The 15,365-nt window shown below is 38.2% G+C and overlaps 1 protein-coding gene across 4 annotated transcripts in view; it reads left to right on the top strand.

Annotated features, from left to right (window-relative positions):
- The first annotated feature begins 9,579 nt into the window (after window positions 1-9,579).
- Window positions 9,580-15,365, top strand: part of r3hdml (R3H domain containing-like) — an 11,176-nt gene continuing 5,390 nt past the window's right edge. The window contains exons 1-3 of one of the 4 annotated variants that reach the window (XM_028583666.1): window positions 9,580-9,641; window positions 12,100-12,265; window positions 13,951-14,250. In XM_028583666.1, coding sequence (XP_028439467.1) covers window positions 12,260-12,265; window positions 13,951-14,250 — 306 coding nt within the window. In that variant the 5' untranslated portion in view covers window positions 9,580-9,641; window positions 12,100-12,259. Of the gene's footprint in view, window positions 9,642-12,027; window positions 12,266-13,950; window positions 14,251-15,365 lie in introns of all 4 variants that reach the window. The other 3 variants (XM_028583664.1, XM_028583667.1, XM_028583665.1) reach the window with 3 other exon arrangements.

Here is a 15,365-nt window from a genome sequence, read left to right as displayed (position 1 = left end):
CAGTACCCCAGAATTTCACTTAAGTGCAGTACTTAAGTAAATGTACTCAGTAACATTCCACCAGTTTGAAGATACATAAATGATATGGATTTAAACAAATAAAGAAATACAATTATTTCCCCCAACAGCCAAAATGATTTCATCAATCAGGAGGAGGCTAATAGAGTGGTTGAATGTAATTGAGTACTCAAGAACAAATTTGTAATTTTACTAATTTTGTCCATTATGGCTTTAATAAAAACAACAGCAGGTAATCGGACTGGGGGCTGCTGAAGCTAGAATGAATAGCTGTGGATGCAGGGAGGGGCCCATAGAAAATGCCTTTCTACAGGGCCCAGAATTTAGTGCTAGGCCCCTGTGTGAGAGACTCAGCTACAGACTGCTCCGGGTCATGTTTGCTCAGGCGGACTTACACATGCATGTGGATGTAAGTCACAGGGTCAGTTTGTCAGGTTTTGTGGGACACGCTGATCTCAATACAAGAGGCCACGCGGTTCAACGCAACCACAGTCACAGACACAATGTAAACAGATTGAAATGGTTTAATGTTGCAAAGATCTTGCCGCACAGCAGACTCGCTTTTAGGACCCATGTGGACAAAGTGAAAGTCAAAATTCGAATAAAAAAAAAGAAAGAAGCAAATAATTCATGTTTCTCTTCTGCTGATCAGAAAGCTGCCCATTGAGCTTAAAGCAATACAACATCATTAGCTTTTAAAAATTACTTTTTAATTGATTATCAGACCTGTAGTCACATATAGGGGAGGGCTGGCTTGCACAGGGAGGGGAAAAGTTGTATGTGGCTTGTATATTTATGTTTTTTGTGACTTTTTAAAAGCCCTATATGGGCCAGGCATTGGAAAGTAGCAATAGCTATAAATGCTGTGATGCTGTAGATTGGATATTTGTTGCACAAATGTCTACAAATCTACAAATGTCTTATACTGCAAGAATGTTCCTGTAAAAAAAACACAGTAAAGAACTGGCAGCAGGGTTGCCATTATGTTACTGTAAAATTAACTTTCTGTCACTAGAATTTACGGTTTTGTACTTTTAATGCAATATTCAGTGTGAACTTTTTTTTTTTTTGGATAACTTTCACAGTATTCTACAGTTAACTAAAGTTCAAACTACATTATATACCTGCTTTTCCCCTTTTTCTTTTACAGTATCTTTCAGTTGACTGATCTCTTTATTTTTTTAGCCAAATAAACCTACAGTGTTTTAACCTAAATTAATACTGACTAAGCAGATTATACACATAGAATTAGTCACACAACGTACGATTAAAGACACTTTTGTGGTAACACTTTATTTGAAGGGGTGTTCATAAGACACTGTCATTATTATGACATGACACCTGTCATGAACGTGAATGGGTCGTTTGGAGTATTCACGACTGTTGTCATGAAGTGTCATTGGGTAAATTATGACACTTTTAATGCAAAGTAGGCATTGTCCGAGATGTCTTCGTCATGACAACTTGACTTTAACGAAGACAACAATCGGTTACACTTTACATGAAGGTATCTACAAAACAGTGACATGACACTGTCATGAATGTGTCATAAACATTATAAACAAGTCATAAACGTTTATGACATAACGCTTCGGTCAGTAAGTGTCATTCGGGTTTTTGTCATGACAAGTTACGGTTAGGGTTATAGTTAGGGTTAGGGTTCATGTCATGACAGTGTCATGTCACTTTTATGTAGATACCTTCAAGTAAAGTGTTACCCAACAATCTCTGTGTTATGACAACTTGACAGTAAGCAAGACAGTACAACCTGTCAGTGTCTTTGAAATGATAACTTGACATTAACCTATAGACAACATAACCTGTCATAAACAAAACACAAATAACACAGACTTCCACAGACTGTAAAAGGTTTACACTGTCAAGACTATCATCACGCTTCATATTTCACTGGCAAAATGTTAACTTAGATATTTAAAAATGAAATTCACCTCCTTGTGTTCTCTGATTGGGCAATAATCTCCAAAATTCTAGCTAGCTGCTGAATCCTTCTGTTAAGACATGCACACATGTATTCAGTATGCAAACAAACTGGAAACATCCCTGACAGACTTTGCATCGATTTATGAATTAAATAAAATTGCTACTCACCAAATAATTAGGAAGATGGGGATGGATGAAGAAAAGAACAAATCCAGCTTCACATGTGCAGTTCAGGTGAAGTTGCTCTTACCAAAATGCAAAAACACTTCATGATATACTGTTAACTAAAGTGCTGTATTTTATGAATACGTTATAGTTCTGTTAAAAAATAGAATGTTATTTAACAGATTCTCTTTTGTGTCAACAGTAAAGCGCTGTATTCAACAATAACAAGGTGAATACTGTTGAAATCCTGCTGTAAATTAACAGCGATTATTTAATGTCTTGTCTTAGCATCTGTCCCTATTCAAATAAATGGTTACACTTTACTTGAAGGTATCTACATACGAGTGACATGACACTGTCATGAACATGTCATTAACATTATAAACAAGTCATAAATGTTTATGACATAATGCTTCTGTCATCAAGTGTCATTCGGTTCTTATCATGACAAGTTCAGGTTAGGGTTAGAGTTAGGGTTCATGTGACATGACAGTGTCATGTGATCATGACACTGTCATGTCACTCTTATGTAGATACCTTCAAATAAAGTGTTACCAAATAAATTTGAAATGAAAAAAAGACTTGTTCAATCTATAATTATGTATGTATGCTGATATTTATGCAGACTTCTTGGTGCTCTGTACTTTATACTGTACTGTATATTTATACATCCTTGACTCATCATTTTCATGAAAAGGTGAGACAGTCAGAGGGAGATGCACTGTATATTATGAAGCTCTACTGGAGCAACTGTCTAAACCTCTGCTCTCTGATAACATTTAAACATAATCATTATAATGCGGGGTCACAGGGACCATTTCAGCTGTACTGCATGCAGTGCTGGAAAGTTAATTGACTAAGTACTGTACGGTACATAGGTACAACTTTACTCGAGTATTTCCATTTCTGCTACTTGATGCTTCCACTTCCTTTCAGAGAGCACATAGTGTACTTTTTTTTTTACTGCACTACGTTTATTTTAAAGCTTTCATTACAGATTCTGATTATTAATACATATAATCAAATAATCATTGTTGATGTATTATGAATACAGGTTAAACTTGAAATTATCTCCACCAGCTGCAACATTAATGTGATAAACAAATGAATGCTTCAATAACTAAATCCAATAATATAGGCTATACTGAACCAGCCACTCTGCATAATGAGAACGTTACTTGTTGTATTCTGATGATTGTACTTTTCTTGTGTCTGTGCTCATGCTGTACTTGTTACATATGCACATGTGTCTTTTGAAAAGAGATTTTGATCTCAACTGTTTAAAAAACAAAAAAGGATTAAATAAAGCATAGAAAATAAATAAGATGCATACATGTTTGTTGGCCTGTGTGCAAAATTCAAATTCATTGTCTGGTGCTGGTGATGGAAAACTTGCTGAGTCATTATGATTGTACTGGAGGAAGAGTAATCATGTCCCTTACAGCAGCTGAATGCAGAACAAAGTTTGTCCTTGATGCACTCTGACTTGGCAAACAAGCCTCTAAAATAACATTTTCCAGGCACGCCTGGTGTTTGGCTGATTGTTCTTAAATTAAATGTGCATATTACGGTTCAGACATCACGCAGATTTAAGGATTAAGTTAAGGATTTAAATCGGATATCTGTGGTTAGACTGAAAAAAGCCTTTATACAAGACAACGCATTTGATGCATACTAAAATATAGAAAATTCACAATTTGCTTCTATTGCTGCCAGACTGCAGATATCCCCAATGTGAACATGCTAAATGCAAACACTGGAGGGACTCTCTTTGAGAATGAAAATCTCGAGCAAGTATGAGAAATAGGTTGAAACGTTGGAAACTCTCCTGCAGACGTCTCGGCTGGTGGATCAAAAGGCTGAGGCTTTGCTGTGCAGAGTGGAAAATGTTGCTGTGAATTATTAAAACAAACTCTGCGGACTGAGCTCTGAGACGATTCCAACACTCTTGACCACGCTGTTGTACCGTCCAGCTGCCTGCTGACGCTGGTGCTTCAAAGTCTGACTGCTTACAACATTTCAACAATGATGAAACTATTGATTTATTTTGACAGACTTTTAGGGAAACATATAAATCCATATTTTAACCCTTGTGTTGTCGACCAAGCAACTTTTAGTTACTTTTTTCTGTCAAGAATTGAAATCAAACCTTTTTTTCCACACTTTTGTCACTTTGCTTTTGTCAAGTTTTTGTCAATTTCGCCGTTTGTTTCTGTGTTTTTTATTGGACGTTTTTATTTCTCTTTTGCACGACATTTTTGAAGCTTTTTAAAACATTTTTATCATTTTTATCAACATTCTTTTATCAATTTTCTTCTTTAAATGCTATAAAATTGAATATAAAACCCACATTCAATGAAAGTAGTGAACTGATCATTTATTTTACTTGTAAAGAGCATTGTATGGAACCATCCACGTATTTTTTTTGGACAATTTGGTTGAAAGAAACCCAAATTTCTGATATAGAAACTTTGAATATGGGTCCAATTTGACAGCAGGAGGGTTAAACTTGCATTGTTAATAGTGTAACTGTTATTTGTTAAATTATTAGGTTTACTTATGCTATATTGAAGTACTTTAAAACGTTAATATTAATTAATTTTAAATAAATTTCAATAAAAAAAAAAAAACCTCCATAAAAGAGCCTTTCTTTTATGTCATTATTTCAGATTTAGGAATCGGTTAGGAATCAGAATCGTTTTAAAAGTACCGGTTCGGCATCGGAATCATAAAAATCCAAACGGTACCCAACCCTATCCCAGAGTGCTGTCTGGTCTAGCCAGACCCTCCTGTGCGAGAACACCCACAACTGACACAATTTTTGTAGATTGTTTAATTGACACAAAGCACTGTCAGAAACCCTGGCTTCTAATTCAAAGGGGCTGTATCCAGGTGTAAGTGCTGCCCTGAAAGCACCAGCTGCTGTGCTGTTACTCCGACAGCCTGAAAGCCCGGCGGACACCTGCAAAGCTGCGGATCAGGGACCTCAAACACAGTTGGTACATGGTTCTGTTTTATGTTCCCTCTCGGGTTAATACAGGAAGCCACTGAGTTCTCTTCTTTACCTTTCAGACAGGACAAGGTCACAGCGAGCTGTTGCCCTGCAGCGTCTCCAACCAGACGGATGATGTCATGCTGCAGGGGGGGAGGGCGGGTCTCTGGGAAAACCGTCTGGTCTGGTGTGGTCCAGCCGGAGAATCATCCTCTCCCAGATCTGACTCATTTCAGACTGTCCTGCAAAAGTTTCTTTGCTCAGATTTAATTGCTCATTGCTGCAGAAATACCCACTGTAAACAGCTGGAGACTGCTTTGTGTTTTAGTATTTTCAATACAGTAGAAAAGGAAAATTAAATTATTGCAATTCTTCTGACTGTGTGTGTTTAAGAAAAAGGAACTACAGCTGTGAATTATTATTATGCTGTATTATATCATCAGCTCTTTCACTCACTATTGCTTTAACACAAAATGTCTTAATGGCATACAGTATGCATGTGAGGACACCTTGCGATGGCATTGTTACGCCCAACCACAGGGTTCAACCAGACAGACTACTATTATGGGATGGATTATCATGAAATCTGCTACAGATATCCGTACTACAAAGAGGATGAAGCCTAGGGAATTTGGTTATCCTCTGGTCTCTTTTGCATCCCCATTGTCCTAATTTATTTATCAAATAATTTTTCAGATTTTGAATGTTTTATTGTCTTTCTATACTTCTTATGATTTTACTTTCTGTGTTGTTGTTGTTCTGTATTTGTCTTTGTAATCGGACTTGATGACATTGAAAAGGAGGGTCGCCCCTCAATGATCTCTCGACGATAAATAAAGGTTGAATGAATGAAAAGGTCACTTATCCAGTGAAATAGCTCCACATCTACTCGATGGATTGGCACAAAAAAATTCAAAGTGTATCCTAATGACTCTTTGGTGATCCCCGGACCTTTCCTGTGGCGCCATCATGAGGTTTGCGTTTGTTGATTTGAGAGTAGTCTCGCTTTGCCAGACCTTCCTCCACCGCGGCGGTGCAGAGGAGGGTCTGGCTAGTGGACACGGCATTCTGGGATGGGAGAAAAACCTGCTCTGGTTTATTGGCATTTCTTTAAACCAATCACAGTCGTCTTGGGGGGTGATAAGTACCGGGAAAAGCCGCAGTGCCGCTGCAAAATAGCCTCGGGAAGGAACTTGTTTTGGTGGAACACGACTACGTTCAAAAGTAGTTTTAGTCGTGCAACAGAAAACTCAGATTGGACAGATAGTCTAGCTAGCTGTCTGGATTTACCCTGCAGAGATCTGAGGAGCAGTTATTAACCAGAGTCCTCAGAAATCTATTGGAGTTTAAAATGACAACACAAAGGAAGTACAAGGCAACATATATCCGGCCTAAATGAGTGAAATCTGGCGGAACTTCCATCAATCCCAGAAGTGGAACGTCAAGGATAGATACTGTATAGACTAATTTGAGAGAAATGTCTCGGCAACTATTGGACGGACTGCCATGAAATTTGGTTTCGATATTCACATCCAGGATGAATTGAAATGTGTTTGTGATCCCTTAACTTTCTTATTTAGCGCTATTATGTGTCCAATACTTTTATTCATATCTGCAAAACAAATGGCATCCTCGTCATTCTCCGCTGAAATAAGTGCTTAGTTGAAAGTTTGTGCAGTTTCCTGTCCTTTTAACCTGGTACATTCTGTATGTACAGTATTCTTTCTGTTTCAGTGGGCAGCAGCTAACTCACTGAGTAAATTTACTTACTGGCTGCACCACTTGACCTTTCCTTCAGATTTTCCTATCATCCAGCAAAGATTTTTCCAAAAATGTTAATTCCACAAGGGCAGTTACTCCTCAGCCCAAACATACTGCACTCGCTCTGCCATCTGTCATTCTGTCTGCACAGCTACACCGGTTTGATCCATCGGTTTTCTATTGCTGCTTAACATCTCCCCCGTCTTTGATGTCCGACGATAGAAATAATAACTATGTGACAGAACTGACATGCATGTGGCCACGGCTAAATTTAAATGTCTGACTCTCCAGGTACAAGGGTTCACTTGTAGCTCAAAACTCAATTTTGGACATGTTAAGTTAATATTGTTTGTTTTGTTTTTGTTCTTTTTAGCCTTTATTGTATGATTTTTAAGTTTGAAATAAAGCCTGCATTCATTCATTCAGTCATTCATTCAAAGATAACTGACTAAATCAAGCTGATGAAACAAGCTGTATACATGCTCTTAATTCTTCCAATAATTAAACAGGAATATTAAGAAAGATAGAATAAAGAAGCACTTCATGTGAAGGGGTCCTTCAGGCGAGTGGAAAAGCAAACGACCAACAACAGGTCTTTGAGCTCGACCAAGTTTTAGGTGAAGCTGAAGTGCTGTTGACCTGCTGTATGCCAGAGGCCCTCCCAGCCTCTTCGATGGAGCCCTCTGTGCATTTTAGACACAGAGTCCCAAAGTCCGACGGCGCTCTGCTGAGCCTGCAGTAGGTGGAAGTCTGCCGCCTGAAGCCTTTGAAGGCTCGATGGTGTTTTAAGCTCCCAACGTCGACTTCAAGGCAGCGCTGTAACCGTCGACTTTAAGGCACCTAACCCTAACCTTAACCCTAACCCTAACCCTAACCCTAACCATTGCATAATCCTAGTGCCGACAATTGACGACACTTGGGGCTAAAACACCAAACACCCCTTTGAAGGGTCCACTTCAGAGAGCTCACCTAAGTGACTTTTGCTTCATTCAGGTAGGCCTGTAACAATTATTACATCATTGTCTAACTGCAATTTTTTTTTACATGATCTCCATATTTTTGTTAATTGCCAATATTAGCTAAGGTTCTAAGGGGTATGACTGTTGACGGTAATTGTCAGCTTTATGTTAATTTAAGAAAAAACACAATGTTTTATGATAATAAAGAGGCGTGGTTTATCCCATAGGCTGTGTACTTGTGGTATTACATTATCTGGGTCACATATAGTATAGTGATATAACCAAAAGATGTATCCTGGGATTCATTCAAAAACTTGAATTTGTTTTCAAAAGTAATACATAAATATATATATATATTTTTAAACTGGACTGAAAGAGATAAATATATTGTTAATTGCAATTATTTCTAAGGCAATTCATTGTCCAGTAAAATTTTGAATTGTTACAGCTCTACATTTAGGTGGATTCTACCTGTTCTCCCCATTGGCAAATGTAAAGAATGATTCTGCTTTTTGTCCAAAAGATCTTTCAATAGGTTTAATGTCATCACAAGTTAGACGAGTTGAGAAAATGCTTTCAGTCTTCGTCCTCAAAGAAGAAACAAACACGTGTCACTCTTCCGGCTCTGAGGGCCAGGTGTACTAACGCTTTTGCGCCCACTTCAGGCGTATTTGTTTCACAACATGCGCGTAAAAGCACGACGAGGTATGTACAAACAGGCCGCACTGAGGTAAAAGCGCAGACTGCCTGTCGCGGGAACTGAAAATGGCAAATTGCGCTTTTCCGTGTCATGCATATGCATTCACAGGAGGGTCAAGGGGAAAGTGGGAGTTTCCCATAAAGAGATGGGAGGGGAAGCGTGAAGTGCACCTAATTATGTATTCCGCGGTATCTACAAAAAAACGCCTGTGAAAGCGCGCCTCTATTTTTAATTAATAGTAAGTAATCCGAGCAAGACGTAGACATAGGCCAAAGGAGACGAGCTGAAAGGATTTTTGCCACAAGGATCACACTTTTTCAGTTGAGTGAACACAAAATCATTACGCGTTACAGATTAAGCAGCCATGCAATATTACAGTTACTGGAAGAAATCAACGATGACATTGAATCTCCGACTCAGCGTTCACATTCCATTCCAGCAGTTGTTAAAACTCCTTGCTACGTTACAAATATTGGCATTAGGATCATTTCAAACAGTCATAACATCAGCAGTGGGAATGTCGCAGTCTGCACTCAGCCGTATCACAGCACAAGTACTTAACGCTTTGCTGCAGCGCAATTTACAGTATAGTGGGCGGAGAAAGGCGCTGATTACCCGATGAACTGCAGGTCTGGTAAATACCAATCACAGAGTGCGCTTTCTGCGGGTTGATAACGCTACATTCGGAAATGTACGTACATCAGGCCCTGAGCGTCTTTATGAAACAGACTGATACTGGCTCAGTTTCTTTGACAGGCTTTTCCCATTAAGAGACACCTCTATGAAACAGTCCTCTGAGGGTCAACAGAAGGAAAACGCAAACAGTTCAGGTGAACCCACAATCGTATCAAACTATAAAGCTCCTTGTCTACCAGCTGAGCTGTCAGGACTCTGTCAATTCTCCATCTATCCACCAGATGCACATAGAATCTCCCATATGTCTCAATCACCAGTCTGCCCCACCCTCCTGCTCACCTGTTTCCACTTTCCCTCATCAGCCCTGCAGTACATAACCCCTCAAACATCTCATGCCTTGCTTTCCAGCCACCTGAACCTGCACCCTGAACCTTTTACCCTGAAATCTGGAGCCTGTGCCTGCCTTCATGTAAGCTACACACACCTTCCTCTTATATCAATGAATCCCTGAACTGTTCCTCTCTGCATCTGGGTCCTCCTCCCTTGTTGCCTCACACTCTGCCTGACACAATTAGCTGCAAAACTCATGACGTTCCCATCAGGGTCAGCTGCCCCCACTTGATATCCAGGCATTGCTAAATTCTATATATTCTACACAGTAACATCAGGTTTCTTCAACTTTACTTGGATCTTTCTGATCAGAGCCAACGTTATCTGTTATTTGTGTAACAGACACGTAAAGGTGCAGTAGTTAAGACTTATTAAAAATAACTTTCTGTCACATTTGCAGAGACTGACCCTATGTTCCAGTAGAACTACATGAAGCAGGTCATTTTAAAAAAAAAAACCCGGCTGCTCTGGCCCCACCTACAGCCTGTAGTGCGATTTGCAAAAATCCACTGCTTCTTGTTCAGATGTAATGTGACAAAATGACTGTGAAGAATGTGAAGTTAATTGGCCTCTTACATTCATGTTCATGTCTGGGTATGAATCCTACTGTATTCATGATTATGCCGGGGCAAATGTCGCATCATTTGTATTTGACGTCTGTAACCATTGAACCAACATGGATCGTGGATTCCTCGGCCACGAATGGTGAACTGGAAACGTCAAGAGTTCATTTCATTCTGTGCACGCGGAGCTTTTAACAAATTGAGATTTCTCACACGACATGCCATTTCCAATTATCTCACACACATTGCAGAAGTTTGAGTGGGCATCGGTAGGTTAGTAACATATAATTTAAGGCAGTGGCGGCATGAATACATGATTGCAGTGGGTTTCCAAAAGGATCCAATCACACGATGTTAATGATAATTGTTTTAATGGATCTTGTATCCTAAAGCTTTCATTTGATGTTCCAGTTGTTCCCCTGTGCTCTGCTCTCAGTGATATTTGACCCCATAGCCACAGAGCGTGGTGGTGCTTGTGGGGCTGGTGGTGCAGTGGACCTTGGCAGTGTCCCGGGCCAGTCTCTTGTTAGAGTATATATTACACATGGCAGGGGATCTGTGCTCCTTCCTGGAACCAACAACCGCCGCAGATGAATGCTGACTCTGCAGCCACTTATTCTCTTTTTTTGTTTAATATGCTCAGTCGCTCCCCAAGGCGTGCTTATTTAAACGTTTTTTTTCCATGTTTTATTAAAACACCAGGGAGGTCAGGCGAGAAGTCAAAACATATGCTCAGTAGGCAGCCCCAATCTCTCAAATAAAGGATTCAAATGCAGTGTCCTAAATTCCCTTTAAGAATAAGACATCTGGTAACACTTTATTTAAAAAAATAAACCATCTCCCTATTTAGCATTCAGTCATAAGCAGTGAGCCCATATAAAGGTCTGGTTAATTGTTTATTAATGTAGTTGTCAACAACTATAACTCCTCATGTAAAAGCATCCATAACTGGATGCTGCTATATAAACAGATTATGAATGACAATTCTTCACATTACTATACTTTTGCTGTGGCATCACTATAACCAAAGTTTTCTGTTTGCACTTTAACTAGTATTACACTGATAGTATTTTTATTGTTTTTATTATTTCAAATTGTTTATGTATGTATGTGAATATGTCCTTGTGAATATGATTTAAGTTTGCCTTTTTATTCCCTCTATATATAGGCCTACGTTGTTCTATTCTATTGCCTATTTGGTTGTTTTATCCTGTTATTTAAATATCCGGGTGTCTGGATAGCTCACCTGGTAGAGCGCACGCCCATATGCAGAGGCTAAGTCCTCAACGCAGCGGCTCAGGGTTTGACTTATACCTGTGGCCATTTGCATGTCTTCTCCCTCTCTCTCCCCACTGTCCTGTCTATTGCACCCCTGCAGTTGCATTTCATTGTGCATTCCTGTATTCTAAAAATGCAACAAAGCTGAACCTTATACAATATAATATACAGATGTAGTTATATAAAATATGTCCTTATAGGAAATGTTAAATACTGTACATTACTAAACAATTAAAATGTCCTTTTTAATCTACATTATGCACACATCATGATGTAATGTGTTTACAATTCATCATGTTTATAAGATTAATAGGCGGGCGATAAAGTAAAGTGTACATTTCTTTGATACAACCAATCCGACACGATGTTGAGCCTCTAAAAAAAAAATCCTAATTTTACAGAAAATAACAAAGTCTGTAAATAAATCTGTATCTGTAAAATTATCCTTATTACATCCCTACTATTATTTTAATTATTATGCCAAAATAAAATCTCTAAAATAACAGTGTTTTGCTCCAAAACCTTGAATGAATATGACTAAATGTATTGCCATTTATTTGAATTATTGTGTTTTACATTCATTTTATGTTTTTTTTTTTTTTTTTTTTTTTTTTTTTTTTACAGTGTAAACAATGAGACTATTTCATGACTTCTGTTCTGAAAGGCAATTTCCTGTAGTTGTGATTTTCCCTCCAGTGGAGAGAAAGAGACAGACTGTATGACAGAAGAAGAAGCCTTCAGGAGGGTTTTGTGTTGGCCAGTTAAAACTCTCTGCCACACAGGACTTTGGCTCGTGTGCAAAGACTGATGTTGAAGTGAGGATCTCCTCTGCTTCTCTCTGTGAAAGGATCCACTGATGAAGGTATGAGACTCCACTTTTCTTCTCTTTTTTTATGTAAGAAAATGTGCTGGCTGATGACAGTCTTACTGATTGACTGCACACGTTAAATGTTTTTCTTGGAGATTGTGACTGCATGTTATAACGTCACCTTCATCGTATTCTTTTAGTTTTTCTTTACAGTAAGGGTTCATTTGCAAAAAAACGATATCTCTGTTCTATTTATTTTCCCTAGTCATGTTTTTTTTGTGTACTCTAGGGAATATCAATCAAAACGGTGTTGGTTGATTGATTTCTTTTTTTTTTGCAAAATTAACTATTCACATTTATTTAGGAGAGTTTTGCCGCCATACTTAAATTAATATTATATTGGAAAGTCCATTCCTTTTCATTGTCTGTTAAATCTGTGGACAATTACAGACTAATGAAAGAATTGGGTGTAATATCCTTTGAAAAAAAAGTGTGCAGAAGAGGGTTAAAAGAAATTTCAATGATCAAAAAGATGAATCCCTTTAATCATGTCATCCCATCTAATCCTTTGTGACTTTTTTAAATACAGTTGCACTCATAAGTTTATGAACATTGACTAAAAAGAGGAATAAAAAAAATCATCTTTTGGAAATGGATCTTAATGCCTTAATTCAAAAAATGAGGAAAAATCCAACCTTTAAGGACACCAATTTTCTTTGTGAATGAATAATGTATTGTAAATAAATAAATGTTCTTCCTTAAAATACGCATAAGTAAGTACACCCCTGTGTTAAATTCACATACCCCTCACCATACCTAGAGATTGGCATGGGGTACTTTCCATAAAATCATCTCTCAATGCAAATCAAACCAGCTATTAGGCTAACTGAAATCAAACCATGCCAATCTCTAGGTATGGTGAAGGGTATCTGATGATGGGGGGCTATTTTAATTCCAAAGGCCAAAGGAACTTTATCAAGATGCATAGTATCCTGGATCCATGAAATAACTGGCTTTTAAAAGTAAAAATCTGCCTGCCTCTATGGGAATTTAACACAGGTGTGTACTTACGTATGCCCCCTGTATTTTAAGGAAGAACATTTATTTATTCACGATACATTATTCATTCACAAAAAAAACTGGTGTCCTTAAAGGTTGGATTTTTCCTCATTTTTTGAATTAAGGCATTTAAGACTTAAGATTTTTTTTTTTTTTAATTCCTCTTTTTAGTCAACTTTAGCATGGGTTCATAAACTTATGAGTGCCACTGTACAGTAGGTACTATGTGACTTGACTGACATGTTGTTTTGTCAGCAGGTGAAATGTAATGCATTCATATTCCAAGATTTGTTATTCTTTTTTTTAATGTCAGGTTAATTAACCACCTGTTTTAATAGTTTCCATCTAATATGAGCTGAAATTAGCACGGACATGGCTCACATGGCAGCCCCAACCTCTCAAATAAAGGATTCAAATACCATAAGCAGTAGCCTATATACAGGTCTGGTGAAATGTAATGCATTCATATTCCAAGGTTTGTCATTATTCTTTAATATATCAAGGTAATTAACCGCCTGTTTCAATATTTTCCATCTAAAATGAGCTGAAGGATGAGGTTGGGGTGGACGGGTGGGTCATAAAACACAGGACTTTCCAGCCAGGGAGTGGAGTTTGCGACTTTAACCCAGGAAATGCGTGTTCCTAGGGAGTGTTTCAGCTGAACCCTGTCTGTTCCCCAGAGTGGTGCAGGGAGGTGCTGGCCTCCGATGAGTGCTGCCTGTGTTCACCTCCTGTTGGCTGCCACCCTGTGGCTGATGCCTCACATGGGAGCAGCAGCAGCAGCAGCAGCAGCAGCAGCAGCAGAGCCGCTCAACATGACCCGGGCGGGAGCTGAGACCTGGTCAGACTTCAGGATGCCCACTGGAGCTGCCAGCAGACGGAAAAGAGCCATTTCATCCAGAGAGATTAACGCTCTGCTGGATTACCACAACCGAGTCCGCTCTCAGGTCTTCCCCCCCGCCGCTAATATGGAGTTCATGGTGAGGAAACTCTGGTAATCTGACCAGGGACCAGTGGTTGAATGGGATTTAGTACATTTACAAAAGTAAAATTTTTAAGGTACTTTTACTTTACTCATAGGCCTAATTTACAGGGGGCTTACAACCCTCTAAACTCTAAATATCTAGTGATAAATACCTGTACATAATTAAAAACATTTGCTCCATAAATTGATGCAGAAAAGGCACAAATTGTTTGACACTCAAAATTAGATCAGATTAGATTAGATACAGAGATCTCAAAGCCCCCCCCCGCCAAAAGTTGAACCCAAAGTTACGCCCTTGGCTTTACCTAACTATTTCCATTTCATGCTACTTTACACTTCTACTCCACTACAATGTGTAGGCAAATATTATTTGAGCTCCACCTTTACAGCTGAAGCATTATTCATGGTTAAATACAGATACTGCAAATGCTCTGTGTCTGTAATTGGTGTTGATAGTACTTTTTTTACGCACCACTACTCGTCCCAAATAAGTCTATTTGTTTAGTTTTTTTGTCCATTATTCAGTTTATTAATACATGTAACTTAACTAATTAATAATCATTGTCACTATTGTAGTGTAGGATAACATACTGTTCATTTTCTTTCTTTTGTAAATAACTTTTTGGCAACTATTGGAGATATATATTTTCATGCAAAGCTCATAACATATAAAAGATATAAGATTTTCTTACTTTAATTTAAGTTTAATATCAACACTTTATGGTCATTAACGTATTTTGTGACCATTAAATGTGAAAGCCAAGTCAATACCTTTCTACACAGTGGATCTTAATGAGTTAAGAAATACATTTTTTTATATATTATGTATTATTATTGTTTGTAGTAGTCGATTTAATAGTGTATATATAATAGTTATAATTGTTATTATTGTTATTATTGTTATTATTATTGAATCTGACCCCAACAAATGAGGAAGCCCAGCCAATCTCAAGTGAAAAAAGGAGCAAAACAGAACCCACAGCTGATCCCACAGATGCTTACAAAGTATTCTGCATCCAAACTCATCTTGATACTAGCCTGGAAATCCAGACCCAAATCCGAAAGATTAAGGGTCTGGCAATGAGTAATGAAAATGGCCCAACTCGAGGG

This window comes from Perca flavescens, chromosome 7 (genome assembly GCF_004354835.1).
Source record: "Perca flavescens isolate YP-PL-M2 chromosome 7, PFLA_1.0, whole genome shotgun sequence".
Taxonomy (NCBI): Eukaryota; Metazoa; Chordata; class Actinopteri; order Perciformes; family Percidae; genus Perca; species Perca flavescens.
The sequence above is the reverse complement of the archived record's forward strand: the minus strand, read 5'-3'. Positions and strand labels throughout refer to the sequence as shown.